Here is a 20755-nt window from a genome sequence, read left to right as displayed (position 1 = left end):
CGCTACTCTCACTCCCTCTCGTCCTTTTGAAAAGTAAGTGGTCATTAGACTGAACACACACATAGATGTGCATGATCCACACACACACACACACACACACACACACACACACACACACTAATACTGCATACACTCATTCAGTGGCGTTTATGGGCCCACTCCAGGTGGAGAGTGGGCTACTTGAGGCTGGTAATCAAGCGGGGATTAGGTGGTGTGTGGCTCTCACAAACCTCCTCTGTTTATGCTGATTAGGACGGTTCACTGTGAGGTAGACAGCAACACACTCTCTCACACACACACACACACATCACATACAGACACCCATGCAAACAAAGAAGCACAGAAAAACATACGGATACACATGTGAACACACACACACACACACACCACACACAGACTGGGGTTAAACCGATATATCAGTTTGCCAATACTGCCGTTTTATTAAATATCAGATATCATGTTGTTCACTGCTGATATGATGGAGGTTTCTCCCTGACCACAGCCACAAGAAAAAGTCTGTAAAACCTGCAATGAAGTTTTATTTTCTTTGCACACTTGATTTATTCTTTTAATTGTCCAATCACGTTTTTTGTAGAGTTTCTCTTACCATTGAATAGGTGTGGTGGGTCATCCTGCCACTAAAATGATTTCATTAGGATGTGTTGTAGTCCCATGATCTAAATGCTGTTTCCGAGGCTTCTCCACCCTAATCCTTGTAATTTTTTGCCATGAAAATAGTCAAATTTCAAGATGTTGAATCTCAAAATCGAACAGAATGTTGGCTATTGGCGGCTTCAGTCTAGAAATATCAGAATCAGCCTTCAAAAACTCATATCGGTCGAAACTTAATACAGATACAGAAGCAAACGCACGTAAACCATGCACAATTTAAATGATTGCACAAAGAAATAAGAGAATGAGTAAAACTACAGTAGGTGAAGGAGGAAAAAGTCAGGTCAAGTTTACCGTAAAACTTCAATTAATAGCCCGGGCTTTTATTTGCTTCAAACACTGAACTCAACCGGCTTATATATTTGGGACAGGCGTCTATATGGGACAGGCCTTTAATTCCTTTCGCACAAAACTCTTGCTCAGCAAAGATGGGAAATACTATCAAATTGTTTACTTGTATAAAAATTAGGCTATCGAATAACATATCAATTACGAATCATTCATTTGATCTCGCTCCGAGAGACAGCGCACTGAGAGAGAGAGAGAGAGAGAGAGAGAGAGAGAGAGAGAGAGAGAGAGAGAGAGAGAGAGAGAGAGAGAGAGAGAGAGAGAGAGAGAGAGAGAGAGAGAGAGAGAGAGAGAGAGAGAGAGAGAGAGAGAGAGAGAGAGAGAGAGAGAGAAAATACCGGTAGCCTACCTTAGAAAGGATGAAAGCCGAAAAAAGTTTCTGGCAGCAAGAGGTTGTACTTTTCAACGGAGAAATGTCTTCCTGCTGCTTCTCCTGAGTTTTGTTCAGCAAATTTGACAACTGACAGCTTGAATTTCAGGTCGTACTTTTTTCTCTGTGCCGCCATGGCGATCAGCAAATGTGACTGACGTTTGAATGCAAGTAAAAAACATAAAATAAACTGCTTCTCAGCGTCAGTGGTCTAATTGAGACCGGCCTTTATTTGTCAAAACGTGTAGCCACACCCGGCCAGTAAGAGGGACTCTGCGTTTAATTGGGACTCGGCTTTTAATTGAAGTTTTACGGTATTTGTATCGCCTTTAATCACAGTTACAGTGTCAAAAGGCTTCTCAACGGCCCCATTATGAAACAGTAAGACACTTTCAAACTTGAGACCCTCAATGAGAACAAGGACAGAAGAAAGAGAGAGAGACATATTCGTGTTGCCTCTGCACCAGTCGATCTCTCCAAATCAGCGATACAAGACCCGGGCCTTCAGATTCATAACCTACTGTGGGCTTAGCGTGATTGAATATATTGTGAATATATTGTGGGGAAGGAGATAAGTCAAGTGGGTCGTGTAGTTCCCTGTACAGCCATCAGTGTGTGTGATATGAAAGAACAATGAGAGACTCTCGTTCTCCGTCTCTTTCTGTCTTCTAAGTGGCTCTTCTTCAGCACAAAATGTTCCCCGCTGAGCCTGCTCAGCACTTCTGCAGTTAATAGTGACACTTTCTTGCAAATGAGCATTATTAAAAGGCACTCCGGAGCGGTTATTTAGGGTGCAATTGTTCATTTCTAATTGTGTGTGTGTGTGTGTGTGTGTGTGTGTGCCAAATATGGAAGGTGCTTCATTTTGAAGGAGGTCTGATTGTCATGCAGTCGAAACCACTGCACAGTTCATATATTTCATACATTTGTTCTGCATCCATCCTGCATTAGGACTATAGATGATTAATGCTTGAATGATATACAATAGAGTCAAATTTGGCCGTAACAGAAATCCCTTACGTCTCGATCAGCTGGTGAACAGACCACTCCTTGTAATTTCTGAAAGGCTGGAAAGAGAGCAAAACTTTTTTCCTAACACTTCTTCTTTAAGATGGAGCCAAAGTGCAGCAGTGGTTCAGAAAGCAGGCAGTAAAAAGTGGGACATCTACAATATGCTGTATATACACTACCAGTCAAAAGTTTGGACACGCATTTTTCTTTATTTTTTACTATTTTTCACATTTTAGAATAACAGTGAAAAAAAAAACACCAAAACGAACACAAATGGAATTATGCAGCGACCAAAAAAAGCGTTAAACAAATCAAAACTATCTTATATTTTAGATTCTTTAAAGTAGCCGCCCTTTGCCTTGATGGAAAGGCAAAGGCTTTGGAAAGAAATTCATACACAGGATCAACTTCACTATTTATATTTGTCTAAGAAACACATTTCAGGCATTTAAGCAGAAGCCTTTAGATCAAAATGGCTTTAAGCGAATGAAAAACATAGAACATTCAATCAAGTGTGTCCAGACTTTTGACTGGTAGTGAGTAATATGCAGTATATTGAACAATACATGTGTGTGTGCCCTTCCTCATGCTCCTGTACCTCCTGGACTCTCTCAAGATTCAATAATTCTTTAAAGGAATTTTTTCCGGTCTCGCTGCTCTTTTCTTTTGTTATTGCGCTAGGTTAATCATCCGTTATTATTAGGTACTTCCGTTTTTAAGCACTAAAACCGGGGCTGTAGTACTTGAGTCCGGTCTCCAGAACACTTCTCTGACGTCTTCGACTTGGTTGACTCAGACTTGGTCTCAGCCACTAATAGATGTTTTTCTCCACCTGATCCACCTTTGTTCATTTCTCCCCAGCAAACAATTTATGGGATTCCGCTTATATACAGTATGTGATGGTCCTCAAACTTTTATGCATTGTTAGTCAAAATCCTATGCATTAATTGTTGTTGAAGGGTTTTGTACCGAGCTCCTGCAGAGAGATCTACATCTCTGTTGATCCTTAAGAAACTCTGCAAGAATTATTTTTTACATTTGGGAAGAAATGCATCTGTTTATCACCTATTTTGGTACTGAACAGGACTTGACCCCCTCTGGACCTGGTCTTGGTTTTGGTCTTGATGCATTAATTGTTGTTGAAGGGTTTTGTACCGAGCTCCTGCAGAGAGATCTACATCTCTGTTGATCCTTAAGAAACTCTGCAAGAATTATTTTTACATTTGGGAAGAAATGCATCTGTTTATCACCTATTTTGGTACTGAACAGGACTTGACCCCCTCTGGACCTGGTCTTGGTTTTGGTCTTGATGCATTAATTGTTGTTGAAGGGTTTTGTACCGAGCTCCTGCAGATAGATCTACATCTCTGTTGATCCTTAAGAAACTCTGCAAGAATTATTTTTTACATTTGGGAAGAAATGCATCTGTTTATCACCTATTTTGGTACTGAACAGGACTTGACCCCCTCTGGACCTGGTCTTGGTTTTGGTCTTGATGCATTAATTGTTGTTGAAGGGTTTTGTACCGAGCTCCTGCAGATAGATCTACATCTCTGTTGATCCTTAAGAAACTCTGCAAGAATTATTTTTACATTTGGGAAGAAATGCATCTGTTTATCACCTATTTTGGTATTGAACAGGACTTGACCCCCTCTGGACCTGGTCTTGGTTTTGGTCTTGATGCATTACTTGTTGTTGAAGGGTTTTGTACCGAGCTCCTGCAGATAGATCTACATCTCTGTTGATCCTTAAGAAACTCTGCAAGAATTATTTTTACATTTGGGGAGAAATCCATCTGTTTATCATCTATTTTGGTATTGAACAGGACTTGACCCCCTCTGGACCTGGTCTTGAAGTTAGTTGACTCGGACTCGGCTAAGGCGGTCTTGACTAAATGCATACAACATGGAGCTTCCTAACCACAGCAAAATTTGCTTCCCTCAGTGTTTTGTAGCATTTGCACTGTGCAAGATTTAGAGGAGAAAGCATATTGTATTATAAGGAGTAAAATTAGCATAAACTCTGCACGACGCTTTACTTTGTGATCTTAGATTAGGACTGCGGATGGGATAATGGCCTTATCTCCTTTAAATGGGTGTATAATATTAAATTCTGCTTGCAATCTGCTCTCTAACTGAGCGGTGTGTTCTTTGCTTGCTTTTCTTGTCCCAGGCAGCTAGTTGAATTATTTCTCCTCTGCTGTCAGAAAGCCCTCATGATTGAGTTTCTTAGCCTTTATTATCTCCCCTTCATCTTTTAATGAGCTCTAGAGATGCATTACTCCACCAAAAATAATGTCTGCTTATTGCCGTGGAGAGAGGGAATTTATATCTTCTCTCCAAGTTGAATCTATAGTGAATTTATGGAGATGTTTTACTGGAGCCTCAGGATAAACAGGTAACACTAAATCTTACACTACAGACTTGAGTCCAATAGCAGTAAATCTGTGCATTTTTCTGGCTGAATAGAAAAGTGGTTTCCATCTTTCTCAGCTTGTGAACCCTAAAAATGAAGTGATGCTTACTTGTGACGCCCTATTGAAGGCGTAGAAGTGCAGAATGGTAAATTTTGACACCAAATCAGGATTTTTAGTTTCCCTTTTCAGGCTATTTTAGTTGACAACTTACTGGATGAAGCCTAGTGACTGCAAATATTTCTTTTATCACAAGAAAAAGGCATTTATTACGAAGATTAAAAGCATTATAAATTTAGATTTTTTTCACATTACACATACAAATACACATGAAAAATAGATGTATAGAGCACACAATTTGTTGTTTTTGCAAAAGTAAGTTGAGTTGCTGATGTATGATGGGTTTTATTCAAAAATACTATATATCCATTTTGGTAAAAAAAAAAATGCTGCCTATTTCAAAAACACAAATGACTCTATTCTAAAAAGAGCTATTCTGTAAGCAAAGGTCTTTAAATAATTTTATCAATAACGCATAACGTTCCTTGCGATTATGCCGACAATCATCTTGTCAGAATAGATGTTTTTTTCAAATGGTTGAGATCTTGTTTTGCACAAAAATCTTCATATGTAGAAATAGTAAGTAGAAAAAAAATAAATACAGTTTTTGTGTTAACAGAGAGCACTGCAGGTTCAAGTGAACCTGGTGCACCTCGGGTTTCTGTGGCACCTGTTATTATGACCAGCAGTCGAACCCTTCGCTTCCCTCGCCGCAACACCTCAGCCTCCATCAGTCTGACCAGTTTCAAAACTTCTCCCCAGCCGGTCTCTCCAAAATTGAAATTTGTTGGTAAATGAGCTGGTAAACGATTTTTCCCAGAGTTCTCTGGCTGCCGAGGCCCCTGGAGAGATCGCTAATCAGCCGGAGCCCCAGCCTGTCGTCCAGCCCTCCTCTCTCTGGGGGAAAAGGCTCTTAGACCTGAAGCATTTCAAATCTTATCCCTATTAACCCTGCAGCTCTGCCGCGGCCGGCCCAGGATGCTGAAACGCCCCGGTCTGCATCATCCTGCCCCGTGTTCTCCTTAAATCCACTGACTCTCTCATTAAGGCTTCTCTGCTTCTGTTGAGTTCTTCTACTCCTTTACCGATAAGTTAAAAGGGAATACACTTTCATGAAACCCAGGGAAAGTCGGGGTCAACATTTGTGTCACTGTCATATCATTAAACTGACACACGGCTGAGCATCTTGATGTACATTGGTAGTCACTGCAGAAGTCCTCATTTATCCTGAATTGATCCTGCATTAATACTACAGATACAGTACTTAATTATTGAATGTTATGCAGGTATTGTAAACTTGCACTAGTATAAATGAATGTATTTTAACACAAATCCCTAGTCTTACCATTTACCCTTTCTTTTAACTTCTAGTGTGTGAAAAGAGCGCAAAACGTGATTTTTCCACACATTTCCTCTTTTGGTCAAAGTCTGATTGATTGATTGATTGATTGATTGATGGGTTGGGTATAAAAAGGTATAAACAACAGCCAGAGTACGCATAAAAGCAACTTAAAACTTGTTTCCAACGTGGTCCTCGATGGTATACAAAAATCAGAACAAAACAATACACAAAAAACGAACTACATGACAGTGAAAAAACAATAGAAATTTGACATTAGTACAACAAATTTAATCCATAACCTGTAGTTCAGCAAGCATGCCATAAAAAAAAGGGATTTCTACATCTGGATCTGGATACATCAAGAGTTTGTTTCTAGTACTGCACTAATTGTACGTCACTCTGGGTTAGAACATCAGGCAAATGTCTAAGATGCAAATTTTTGATTGTCGTTTCCCATCTTTCCCAGATAAGTTCAACGCCTACGTGACGTTGAAGGTGCAGAACGTGAAGAGCACCACCATCACAGTCCGAGGGGATCAGCCATGCTGGGAACAAGACTTCATGTTGTAAGTATCGTCCTGTTCCTCCACCAAGAGGGATGACACGGCTGCTCTTAGTCTGTATATTATAACTTCCTGTATTGTTTTCAACTTGTGTTCTTTTGTAAGACTTTCCTCTGAAGACCAAGGTCAGGTTTTTGCCTTTGTTTTAAAAATAACTCGTTCTGCAAGTGTTTTTCATTGCACTATAGCTTTTTCAGGACAGCGGAGTTGAAACTTGCTTTGAATTAATAATATATTTGAATTATATTCGATATTTAGAATTCACAACACAACACCTTGATAGATTTGAAGGTGAAGTGACATGAGATTCAGTTTTGACTACTCTTGTCTTGGTTTCCAATCTCGTTTGTTGTTTTGCTCGGTGTTGCTGTTCATATCGACAGCAGCAGCGTATGAGGCGCCTCTCTCTGGAGACGTATTGAGACAAACGCAGAGGGAAATTGGGGTTTCGGAGTGTGTGTCACCCCTTAGATGAATACAGGCCAGACGTCTCTTGCTAGCTAGCTTGCTAGCTGGCTCTAATTGGACTGACTGAAATTGAATGGGAACGTCGGCCGCCTGTGGGACTCCAGTCTGGCTGGCTGACACGGGCTCCTAAATGGGAATTTGTGGTTGGAGCTGGTTGGATGGATAGAAAGTGAAATTACACGCTGACCTCAGATAAACGGATGAGTCAATGATAAATCTAATGAATTGTCTAGCCCGGGCTGATTCCACGGGGGGGGGGAAATGTACAGATGTAGCCGTTGTAGGAATCCCGCTTTCCACTGTATGCTTGCTGAAGCACTGCTGCACTTTGGCTCCATGCATCCCCAAGAGGAATTATTTGGAAAAATTGAGTTTTCAGGATCGGTCTGGCTGGTAACTAGTTGGTGGAGAGACATAAGACTGGGGGAGGGGACAAAAAAGAAAGCCTGATGTTTGGTGAATTTGTTTGGGTGAATAGGAGGAATCTACATCGTCTCAGTTAGGCGGGATGGGACGCTCTTTTCTATTACTGCACCAGGTGATATAGACTGATAAGACAGCTGTGTTTTTCCATAATTCTTGCCTAGTGCAGCTTTGAAGGGCTCTCTCTTTCTCTCTCTCTCTCTCTCTCTCTCTCTCTCTCTCATATACACACACACAGTGCAACAGGCCTAACGTTTGGTGATTCGGCTTACTGTAGAAATCCCACTTTTTTTACTACATTTCCTGAGCTACTCCTGCATTTTTTTGCTCTGTCACCAAGAGGAATTGTTTGCAAAAAATTAGGCTTTTACTCTCTTTTCAACTAATCTCACTGGTCAGTACAATAGTTGATAGCTTTTTCTAGAGTTTACCAGAGTTTTGTGTGACAATCTAGTATTTTGGTTCTGCTGTTTCTGATTCAAGAATTAACTCTCTACAGTGCTAACACAGGGAAGATGCAGGATAAATGCTTGAAGGAGGACGTCACCACTGTATGCATATAGAAGAGATGGTGCTGAAGTGTATAGCTCTGGTGAATGTGTGTATTTTATCTCACAGGTTATTCTTCTATACTGGAGTCCTTTCTGTCAGCTGTTGAAGGGCTTTCTGCTTTCCAACTTTCCTTCTTTCGGTGGCTGTTAGCTGTTCTGACTTGTGGCTTTATCCGCCCCGAGAAACAGAAAAAAAAGGAATTTTCTTTTATATTGGATTTTTGATTTTTCCATTCTATCGTTTCTTTCGTTCTCATTCTTCCATTCTTTTTTTTTTTTTTTTTTTTCCTTTTGCTTTGTTGAGTCAAACCTGTGACCTGACCTCTGATACCAGCTGGCTGAATTGATTTTCCTGGTTGAATTGTGCTGTGCTTCAGTGCTGACAGCTGACAGCTTGAGAGGTGGACAGTAACTAATGACAACCAAACCAGTTATTGTGCATTAGTAGAATTCTGAATAATACGTTTTTTTGTTCTCGGGTATGTTAATTTTGAGCACAATCAAATGTCTGTACTTTTGCATGAATGCCTTCTTAATAGTTTCACTCATCATGCTTTATTTTTAAACGTCTAAATACGGAGGACAGTTAGTGTAAGTGTTTTTCTACATTTACATTTTAGCTATTTAGCATTAGTATCACATTAGTAATGCTGTAACATCAGTGGGTCCTCTAATAGTCTGAAAAAGTCTTAAAATAAATGACATTTAAGGCCTTAAAGAGTACTAAAAATGTCTTTAACAGTTATTAGAGGTCTTCTTTTTTCACCTTGTTTCTTTGAACTACATATCCACTCTTAGATTAATGTTAGTAGTACAATCTGATATGCAATATGCTGAACTGTATCTGCTCCTGCTAAACACAATTGGACTTTTATTCCCTAAATAATCAATTTCCTGGCTCTGTTCAATCTGAAAGAAAGGCTTTTATTTCACAAAATATTTTTCTATCTAGGGATAACCTGTGAAACACACACATGTGCGCATATTGGACATACACTACACATAAATCTCTCTCTCTTTCTGTCTCTCGCTCACTCACACACACACACACACACACACACACACACACACACACACACACACACACACAAACATACACACACGCACATCAGACATGGATTGTGTACATACTGTAAAACCAGATCAAAAAAACAGATCGGTCTTAATGTCCTGCAGACTGATCCCCCAGGGCTTGATTAGAGGGATTGGAGAGATTGACTGTGGATCTACATGATTACATAAGACCCTCCTTCCTCTCCTCTCCTCTCCTCTCCTCTCCTCTCCTCTCTTCCTCCTCTCCTCTCCTCTCTTCCTCCTCTCCTCTCCTCTCCTTTCTTCCTCCTCTCCTCTCTTCTCTTCTCCTCTCCTCTCCTCCTCCTCTGCTCCTCCTCTCCTCTCTTCCTCCTCTCCTCTCCTCTCTTCCTCCTCTCCTCTCCTCCTCCTCTCCTCTCCTCCTCCTCTGCTCCTCCTCTGCTCCTCCTCTCCTCTCCTCTCTTCCTCCTCTGCTCTCCTCCTCCTCTCCCCTCCTCTCCTCTCCTTTCTTCCTCCTCTCCTCTCCTCTCTTCTGCTCTCCTCTCCTCTCCTCTTCCTCCTCTCCTCTCCTCTCTTCTGCTCTCCTCTTCTCTCCTCTCCTCTCCTCTTCCTCCTCTCCTCTCCTCTCCTCTCCTCTCTTCCTCCTCTCCTCTCCTCTCCTCCTCCTCTCCTCCTCCTCTCCTCTCCTCCTCCTCTGCTCTCCTCTCCTCCTCCTCCTCCTCCTACTCCTCTCCTCTCCTCTCCTCTCCTCTCCTCAATCAATACTCTACCCTTAATCTCTGCTGTTACCCTCTCCTCTTTCGGATCTATTCAGACTTGTGTTGTTTTTTGTGCCTTGATTTTTCCCCACAGTCTCTTTCTCTTTCTGTTTTGCAAAATATCTCCTTCAGAAGATAGAGCCAGGACACAGAATTAATAAAATATTACATGGATCTATTTTTCTGTTTGTAGAGCAGAGCGAGAAGTATGATTTTTAGACTAGGCTTTTAAAATGAAATTGCGAAAGTGGTGCTTGGTGATTATAGATCAGCTACGTTTAGCAGCTGACAGCTTACGTCAAAATACGTGCGCTGTAGTGTTCAGCCGAAGTGAAATATTACTTAAGAGCATAATGATAGGAAAGAAGTTGGTGATTACATACAAAGGGAACCCCAGGATATTCTATACTAAATGGCTGATTAGCTTCATTAGCAGCAGTCAGGTTCGGTGGGGGGGGGGGGGGGGGGCAGCGGCGTGCTGCGTTGGAGCGCCGCTTGAGGTTTCAAGTAGGAAGTACAACTGTGTTTGATTCCCCAGAACTGCGGGTCTCAACTGGAGGAGCGAGGCAGAGCTCAAGTGTTCTCCCAGATTTTGTTCGAAAATTTACATTAGTTTTGTTTGTCTATTTGCACAAATGAGAAAATGACAGTATATAAGAGAGAAAGAGACAATTAAATTCAAATTGGCCCATAGGGGGCAATTAAAGGGCAAGCAATGTGCAGCACTGGAACATTTAGGACAAAACAGTTTGGTAAAACATCACATTTCATACAGTCAGATACAATACAAACTCTTTTGGGGGTGAGACAAAAATGTCTCACCCCCAAAAGAGTTTTTTCAAGATCACAGAGGCACAAATTACATCAAATTTTAAGAAAATCAATGTAAAACAAAGCATTTACAATTGCTTAATTAAAATTAAATTAAATTTTCAATATTCAATCTCCAGGGTAATGCTTTAAGGGCTGATCCAGCATCTCATTATATCTGTCTTGTCAGTCGTTGGAAGGTGCAGGGGATGGCCTGGTAACTAGTTGGTTGAGAGACATTAACATTTTTGTTTTAAAGCGGCAAATTGCAAGTTCTTTTTTTTTTTTTTTCATTTTTCAGATTATTACTTAAAATCTACAAATTTGGTTTACTGTATATAACATTCAAGAAAAAAATTGCCTGCAGTTGCAATGCGGAATAGATGCAGGATAAGTGCATGAAGCGGGACAATGACTCTGTAAATAGAGATCTGTTACCCAAGAGGCCGAGCTGCTGTCTGTCCCAGCTGAGGATTCATACTGCTGATGACCTGAGCAGGAAGTGGCTTTAAGTTTAAGTCCATCCTGGGCCAGTGGTGCGCTGAGGCACTGGGGGAGTGTGTTAGTGTTCTAAGCTTGTTTCAGTGTGATCAGGTTTACTGTACTGTGTGTGTGTGTGTGTGTGTGTGTGTGTGTAGGTAGGTGTGTGTGTGTGTGTGCTTGTGAAGACACCTGTGCACTGCATATGCCATGCCATATATCTGTGTGTGTGTGTGTGTGTGTGTGTGTCTGGAAGAGGTTTCCTGGTTGTAGGATTAGCAGCCCTACTGTGTCTCGCTCTGGGCTGAACAAACCTACTGCAGATTAGAGAGAGAGAGAGAGAGAGAGAGATGGAGGGAGGGAGGGAGGGAGGGAGGGAGGGAGGTAGATAGACTTTGCTGGATGGAGAGTGGAGTGGAGAGCAGAGCGGAGTGCAGTTTTCATTTTCAGTCCGAACCAGAGAATGATTTTGGACTGAGCCTGGTTTGTGCTCGCCCCTCTTCACCCCCCCCCCCCCCCCCCCCCCAACCCATCAAACTACAAGAAAGAAGAGAAACGCAACTGTTACTCCCAGCTGCACTCTGAGCTCCTCTCAATCTCAAATCTCTCTCCTGCTGATGGCATTCTTCACCCCCTCCTCCCTCCTCCTCTCTCTGACTGAGGCTTTCTGACTCTTTCTTGTCTGCAGCTGGCAGTTAACCTTTCTGAAACCCTGACTGTTCCAGCTGCAGCACGTTAGCCGTCCGTTTAGGCTTTCAAACATGACGCCCGTCTTAGACAAATGAAAGGGGACGGTGATACTTAATGAAGCGCTTTCTGATTGTCAGGAACGACTGATTGACTGAGCTCAGATGATTTTTTCGAGCAACACACTCCCTCACACTAAAGGCCCTGACACACCAGGCCGACGGTTGGTCGTCGGCCAATGTCGGGCCGTCGGTAAGCGTCTGTGTCCCTAGTTTTTGCGGTGTGTCCCGCACCGTCGGCACTAGTCGGACCCCTGTCGGCGGCTTTTCGGCCGATTGAGCGTGTTGAATCGGCGGCGGAGCCCGTCGGTGAGAGAGATCACTCTGATTGGCACGAGAAGAGAAACGGAAGTGATGAAAGCAAGCCTTTCTTCTTCCACAACCAAAAGACCAAGGGCTGACAACGCCAGTGCCATTTGCAACTTCTTATCAGACATATTCTCGATTAGAAGTAGCGAAACCGTCTGTGATGAGCGAGAGTGGTGTGAAAATGGTAAGCAAACGCTGCTTTGTTTACGGTTTGTATATCCGCAGTCCTAGGTCTTCCGGTTTCCCTTTTTGAATGACGAATACAGACTACCGCCACCTGCTGGTATGGAGAGTTATTTCCCCTCACGCAGGCGCAGAACGTACGTGCTAGTTGGCCGTCGGGTGTAGTCTTTGCGGTGTGTTCAAGTGCAACTTTTTGGACCAGACGCAGGCGACGTGAGGCGACGCAACAGTCGGCCTTCGTCGCCGCTGGTTCTTTGATGCCGGTTTGGTGTGTCAGGGCCTTAACACACATACTCACATGTTCACCTCCACAGTGTCTTGGCCACTGAGCAGCTCCACTGGAACAACCGGGTGTTACTTGCCTTGCTCAAAGGCACATAGACAGTAGCTGTTGAGCAGAGGTGGAAGGTAACTAAATACATTTACTCAAGTACTGCACTTAAGTACAGTTTTTAGGTACTGGCACTTTACATGAGTATTTCCATTTTGTGAGACTTTCTACTTTTCCTCCACTACATTTCAGAGGGAAATCTTGTTCTTTTTCCTCCACTACATTTATCTGCCGGCTGGAGTTACTAGTTACTTTGCAGAATAAGGTTTTACATGCAAAACATACGATAAGCTCATAAAATATGTTGCATTGTTAGAGTTTAAACTCCCCAACAGTATATGGAGCAGTTAGACCGACAACATTAAAATACTTCTTACAGGTTAATGCTTCAATCAAGGTCCCCATGGGTCCTTGAAATCCTTGAAAGTTTGTGAATTTGAGAAAAAAAAATCAAGGCCTTGAAAGTTTTTGAAAATAGACATAAATAGATATGGGTCATTGAAAGTGCTTGAATTTATATATTTGTGTTAGAGAAGGCAAGAGACCACATAGTCTGCCATCACTATAACACAGCACACACATTGAAGCCTCTCTCTCTTTTTAATTGTTGTCTGTGAGCTTCTGTAAAGCTGCTAGTTCTCACTATAAAAATTCTCAGTGTTGTAACAGTAATTAACCTTGATCCGTGTCTCAAACTATGCCGTGTTGGGTCCTTGAATTTGAGGGAATTGGGCCTGGAAAGTCCTTGAAAAGTCCTTGAATTTGATGTTTAAGAAGGTGTGCGAACCCTGTTCAATAATTAAACTCTCTGAAAGGGACCGTTCTTCAGAATCAGTACATTTTACTGCTAATACTTCTTTTTTACTTTTTACTAATTTTGAATGCAGGAGTTTTTACTTTTAATGGAGTATTCCGCCACTGCTGTTGAGGGAGGGGAGACTGCTTCTCATTCACTTTCCCTGCCCAGATTCATCAAGCTGTTTCAGGATTTGAACCATTGAACTTCGGGTCACAAGGCTAACTTTGTAACTTCTAGGCAGAACCGCAGTTTACGGGTATTTGTATCTTAACAGGTGATGCAAGAACAGATGACTATTTCTGAGATGACCAACATTACAAGCAACTATTAGTAAGGAGTGCAAGAGTCACAAAGCCACAGCACCCAGACAAGAAATCTGTCTGACCGTGAGTGTCTGTGGTGTGTTGGGTGGAGCTGGAGGTCTTACACTTAAAATACATACAGTATTTAAGAAAGCAAATAAGACTGTTAGTAACATCTGTAAGTTATAACTGTACGTAACTGTAGTTAACTGTAACTGTAATCTTCCCACCCATACAATCTACTTAATGTGTTTAAATTGTCGGCTGCACATGTTTATATAACCCCACAATTGGTTAGATTCCATCTTATTGCTTTTATTGTTTTATTGCTTACTTTATATTCTGTTTTTGTGCTTATTTTCTATTTTTCTTTTTCCCCCTGCTGTATCCTACCACCCAATTTCCCCACGGGGACCAATACAATTTAGTCTTCTGTGCTCTTTTTGTGGCACACTATCTAATAAAATAAATGCATCCATTCAGGCCTCGCCGCTGTGGCACTTCAGGCAGCCGCGTCTGTGCTTTCAGGAGGCAGCTCTCCTTCTCAAATGAGGACATTGTTGAGACTCGAGCAATTAGAGGGGAGGGAGGCATGAGGAAGGATGATGGCATGGTGTGAGAAACATTCTCAGCTACCGCTCAGCAGCTCACACACCGACTGGTATCAGCAAATCATAAGCTTAAATCATGTAAGGCAATTATACCAAGAGCTGAGAACAGTTTTTTAACAACCCACTACTGCTGGCCATATGGCATCATATCATATATAACTCCAGTCTTAGTCATGGGATTGGTTACCATAATTTGGGCCCCAACTGGCATCACAATATGAAAATGTGACACTACGTATTGTGGGGCAGAAAAATGAAACGTGATATTATCTACATTTTATTCCTCTGTAGTAATCACAAATGAGACGGCTTGACCATCACAATTTCACAAGCTCTCCATCCAGATTATATTATTTGCACTTTGTAATGACATTTTTAAATTGTTGTTTACATTCTAACGAGCCAATGCCATCGCTAGAAAGATTTGTGTTTCAGAAATTAACATAATTCTGCACAGTCAGGCTTTGTCAGTGAGCTTTTATTACAACATATCGTGATTGTAATCAAATCATGAACCCCATATCACGTATCGTATCGTATTGTGAGATGAGCGTATGGTCTCATCCCTACTGGCCACAAATCTGTGACTTCCTAGTTTAGTTCTTCCTTTCATATTCATATTCCTTTCATTTTCCCATGACACAGTGAGTTAAACAAAGTAAACAGTCCATTGAATATTAGACTACAATACTAGGCCAGGTCTAGTGCTGACTATTTCTGCTGGCTTTTGTCTACTTGTATTTCCCAATCCTTAGATTCCCCTAACTGTGCTGACTTGTGCCTAGACAACAATAAATCTTTCCTTACTCACCTTCTTGTATGAAGCCAATTTGCTCCTTATGGCTCTCTCTCCTAGCCTATTGAATGAGTTCAAATTCCCAGATCACCAATATTACAAGTGCAATAAATAAGGTGTGCAAGGCTCTCCGAAAGTAGATCAAACAACTATTCCTGTGGCCCTAGAATGATCCTGTAAGATAGAGAAGTCCAAGTAAATTGTTAATTGAAAAGAGAACGAAGAGCTGTGGAGATTGTGTCGCACGTTTATTTTAAGTCATCGCAAACTGTGTAAATCCTGACTGGTTGTGTCCATGTTGTCTCCTCCTGCAGCTTTAGGAGTCGCAAAACAGTTTTCTTGTATCCATCTATTAGATTTAAATTGGCAAAATGCCGTCACAGACAAAACACATGTCCCTTTATGTCGCAGAAAAACATATGACGGAAAGGATTTTATGTCTGGAACTTGTCAAGAGTTGCATGTTTTGCTGCGGGCATCAGTAATATTGACCATCTTTCCCCTGTCAAGTGAGTTGATGCACTTTAGGATGGTGTGTTAATTTCAATGCTGTCAGTCTGTCAAAGCATACACACACACACACACACACACACACACACACACACACACATACATGCACACACCTGCCTTTCTTCATTTGCTGTCGCCTTGGCCCATCAGCCAAGCACCTGCCTCAAAAACTCCCTCCAAGAAACCAATTCATTATCCTCATTTATTAATGGAACAAGACTCGTGCACACATGCTTGCACACACACACACACACACACACACACACACACACACACACACACACACACACACACACTGTCTTGGGACATTGCTGTACTGGCTGCAAGGCCAAAAAAAATTCCCAACAAAACTTTTGATTAAACACCATTGCAGTGAAAATAATTCTTCTTTAAAATGAAAATATTTGTTTCTATTTCAGAGAATGCCAGAAAAGATAGCAGGGAAAGGAGATAAGGAGATGTAGTAAAGAGAGCAGATTTAAACTAATTGCTGGAAGTTAATTTACTTTCTACAAGCTGAGAACTTCTGCAGTTGACCGGCCATTTTGTCTCCTTGTTTTCGTGTGTTTTTGTGTGGAAAAGTTGGCTGTATCTGAATTTTTTGGGCAACCTACCGAGTCCATCAGCAGCCAAACTCACACTAGCGTTGCTGCAACATTATTGGCGTTACACTTAGCAACCGGCTAGCCAAAAATTGGCCATTGGACAGTAGGATGGTGGTGTGGTTCAAGTTCAAGTTCAAGTTTATTGTCACATACATTTAAAAAGTACAATGTACATTCAAATGCAGTGAAATGCATCTGCCCTGGCTCTATCTCAGCCCTTTAAAACTATGTATAAATAAGATGGCCTGAATGTAGGTTAGTGAGTTAAGTGAGAGAGTGATTCACAAGGCACATTTTCTGGTGATTTTGACAGGTAAGAGTGTGATTAGTGATTAGGGCCACATCTGAAAAATGTATTCACTAAACTCAGAATAAGCTCTAAGAATTCTGAGTTTAAAAAGTCAGACTTTTTTTTACAGAATTCTGACTTTATTCTCACAATTCTGCCTTTATTTTCACAAGTGAATCTCAGAAATTTTTCACGTGTGGCCCTAATCCTCTTCCGTAGTTCTGGAAGTTGCCTCAGTTTTATTACTTTGATCACATATAGGTTTATCTTGTTGCTGGGAAACATTTGGATAGATTTAATAGACTCAAATGTTGGTGGAAGTGTCACTCATCTACATCACCTACTGTTTCACTACTACTTGCACCAATTTCCGCACGGCTGTCATTAGTTTCATCTTATCCTTATGCAGGCAGCTTCGGCCCTGTTAATCTGTTGTTGCCACGTTCTCATCGTCTTGTCTTGGCTCTTATTCTTAGTCTAGGGAGGCAGATTTCAATGCTGACGATTTGGGGATTTTAATGCGTCTGTGGACACTGGACTGCTGCCTGTGTGTGTGTGTGTGTGTGTGTGTGTGTGTGTGTGAGAGAGAGACAGTGTGTGTGTGTGTGATTTGATGGCTGGTTGGTTAGCTAGTGGGATAAGGGGATAAGCAGTTGAATGTTTATCCTGTCACGCTTAGGGTCATCCGGCGTCACATGCTCATCCCTGCTCATTCTCTCTCTCTCTCTCTCTCTCTCTCTCTCTCTCTTTCTCTCTCGTCTGATTGTCTCTCTCTCTCTCTCTCTCCACACTAGTGACTTACAAGTCTAGTGCTTGTATGTCACTAAGCTTGTAAATTCAGAGGGTTCATCACTACTCTCTACTCTCTTTCTCCCTCTGTTTTGCTTTCTTTCTCTATCACTCTCTCTCTCTCTCTCTCTCTTTCTCTCTCTCTCTCTCTCTCTCTCTGTCTGATTGTCTCTCTCTCTCTCTCTCTCTCTCTCTCTCTCTCTCTCTCTCTCTCTCTCTCTCTCTCTCTCTCTCCACACTGGTGACTTACAAGTCTAGTGCTTGTATGTCACTAAGCTTGTAAATTCAGAGGGTTCATCACTACTCTCTACTCTCTTTCTCCCTCTGTTTTGCTTTCTGTCTCTATCGCTCGCTCTGTCTCTCTCTCTCTTTCTCTTTCTCTCTCTCTCTCTCTCTCTGTCTGTCGTCTGATTGTCTCTCTGTCGTTCTCTCTCGCCACACTGGTGACTTACAAGTCTAGTGCTTGTAAGACACTAAGCTTGTAAATTCACAAGGTTCATCACTACTATTTCTGTCTTTCTCCCTCTGTTTTGCTTTCTCTCTCTCTCTCTCTCTCTCTCTCTCTCTCTCTCTCTCTCTCTCCACATGTTTGGTCTTAATCTTTTGACCTAATTTACAGTAAAGCAGCGGAGGTCACAGCCTTCTACTACCTACTCTTAATCTTTTGATGACTTGACCTACAAGACGAGCGCTACAGTTCAGAGGTCTCCTATCTCCTATATTTAATATTCTTTATACTATATATACTAATATGCTTATTAGAGTTTTCTTCGTGATTTTCCATTTTTGGATCTCTGGGGAAATGTCTGGAATTTTCAAATAAATAAAATAAAAAAAAATCCTTCAGTCATTCATATTAAAGCTTTATATTTAAAGAAAAAACACAGATATAGGGGATGACAGCAACATCTCAGTTACTTATCTTATTATTTTTCTGAAGTGTATTATTGCGGGAACCTGGGCCATTTTTTTGGAAAAGAAAAAATAAAGTGGCAAACTGTTTTCAAAAGCATCATGCTTGTTCAGATTCTCCTTTTTAAGTATTTTTTTGGCCTTAACAATATGTTTTAGATGTTTTATCCAATACTGACTCAAAGTGAAATATGTGTGACAATAAATTTAAGAAAAATATCCATTATTTTTCAAAATATTGTTAACAGTGTAAGTCCCTGAAGTTTCCATAGATTCCCAGATTTACTTATAAATTCCCAAATTTGATTCAAAATCATCCCAAAAAAGGAAAGTTGGCAGTTTTTTTCAAACCTACTCCCGTCACTACCTGTCTGTCTGTCTCTGCCTGTCTGTCTGCCTGTCTGTCTGTCTGTCTGTCTGTCTGTCTGTCTGTCTGTCTGTCTGTCTGTCTCTGTCTGTCTGTCTGTCTGTCTGTGTCTGCCTGTCTGCCTGTCTGTCTGTCTGTGTCTCTGTCTGTCTGTCTGTCTGTCTGTCTGTCTGTCTGTCTGTGTCTCTGTCTGTCTCTCTGTCTGTCTCTCTGTCTGTCTGCCTGCCTGTCTGTCTGTCTGTCTGTCTGTCTGCCTGTCTGTCTCTCTGTCTGTCTCTCTGTCTCTCTGTCTGTCTCTCTGTCTGTCTGTCTGCCTGTCTGTCTGTCTGCCTGTCTGCCTGCCTGTCTGTCTGTCTGTCTGCCTGTCTGTCTGTCTGCCTGTCTGTCTGTCTGTCTGTCTGTCTGTCTGTCTGCCTGTCTGTGTCTGTCTGTCTGTCTGTGTCTGTCTGTCTGTCTGTCTGTCTGTCTGTGTCTCTGTCTGTCTCTCTCTCTGTCTGTCTCTCTGGTGATTCAGCTCAGTCTGCTCTTCCTTGCCTTTCTCTCTCCTGACTTGTGTTTAAGTTTAAAAAAAGAATAGTGACCTTTTCTCTTCCCTCTACATCAGCCTCTCTCAGTCTTTTTCTTGCGAGTTTATTAAATTACATTACAATTACGATTTACTACTGTTTGATCACCGCCTTTCCCCTTCCTGCTCCTCACTCTGCCCCACTGCTCCTGTTTAAAAAAAAAATGTTTTTTCACATCTGACTTGAAAGAAAGTGTAGCTTGGATATTTCAATCCATATTCAAGATCATTCCTGAACAATCAGAGTAACAAAGAGCTTCTTTACCCACATGGATACCCAGTGAATGGCATCCAGTCCAACCAATCAGTGCTTGATGTTTAGTTTAGTGAGGTCTTTACACAAATAAAATATAAAAACAAACTGTAAACAAAATACAAACTGTGCATGTGAGACAATCTCAAAAGAAAAAGAATAAATCTGCACTAATTGATGTTGTTGCAGCGTAGCAAGATAGTGATCCATCACGGTAGCCATAGAGCTGGCGTAGCAAGATTGTGATCTGTGACACTAGCCATCCTGGCGCCAGAGTAGCAAGATTGTGATCCATGATGGTATCCATAGAGCCAGTGTAGCAAGATAGTGATCTGTCACCTTTAGACATCATCCAGCCAGGATCGGTAGCGGGCATTTGATGTTACGTGCTAAAAGAAATTACATGAAACACAAATGACATCGACATTCAACATGCTAACGGCCTCCTCAACAGGAGCTCCAGCCACATCAATGAAGCTGACAAAACTTCAATTAAATTTCAGTTCAGTACCTTTATCCTCCCCAAAGGGAAATTTGCTTTATAGGCAGGTTTACAAAAGGTAAAACAAAAACAACATGCAGCACACTTAACATGACAGCCATGAGTATAGAGTCAGGAAACACTTAGTGCATCAACAGGGTATGTAGCACTTATAAGCGCTTGTCAATAAATAACAGTATATACAGAACCTCATTAGGTCGGAATAAAAAATGAGCATATAATGTTTATTTGTGCATGTTGAGCAGTGGGGATGAAGGAGTTTCTAGTTCTATTCTACTTGAATTTGGCTAGACTGAATCGACACCCAGATGGAAGGAGCTGGAATTTACTGTATGAAGGGCGATCATGACAGTCCGAAAGTGTTTTGTACAGCTTGTTTGCAAATCTAAACTGGAACGTGTGGTTTATAAGCAAATATGAGGAAAAACGAGCCTTCTCACGGGCCGGATCCATGATGTGGAAGGGCAAAGATCCTTCCTGTTTGTACAGTCTGCCTTCCTGTGTAGAGCTTTCCTTACAGCCGCCTGTGAAAAGCTGCATTTCGCCCGCTGTTCCCCAAAGTGCCTCTATTCCTCCGTCTCAAGC

General features: G+C 41.6%; 1 protein-coding gene across 1 annotated transcript in view; it reads left to right on the top strand.

The window, feature by feature from the left end:
* Positions 1-20755, top strand: part of LOC139915138 (protein unc-13 homolog B-like) — a 188117-nt gene that overhangs the window by 27837 nt on the left and 139525 nt on the right. Inside the window, exon 3 of the mRNA XM_078285327.1 lies at positions 6683-6782. Coding sequence (XP_078141453.1) covers positions 6683-6782 — 100 coding nt within the window. The remainder of the gene's footprint in view (positions 1-6682; positions 6783-20755) is intronic.

The sequence above is a fragment of the Centroberyx gerrardi genome, chromosome 8 (genome assembly GCF_048128805.1).
Source record: "Centroberyx gerrardi isolate f3 chromosome 8, fCenGer3.hap1.cur.20231027, whole genome shotgun sequence".
In the NCBI taxonomy this organism is placed as follows: domain Eukaryota; kingdom Metazoa; phylum Chordata; class Actinopteri; order Beryciformes; family Berycidae; genus Centroberyx; species Centroberyx gerrardi.
Note: the sequence above shows the minus strand (reverse complement) of the source record. Positions and strands in the feature narration are given on the sequence as shown.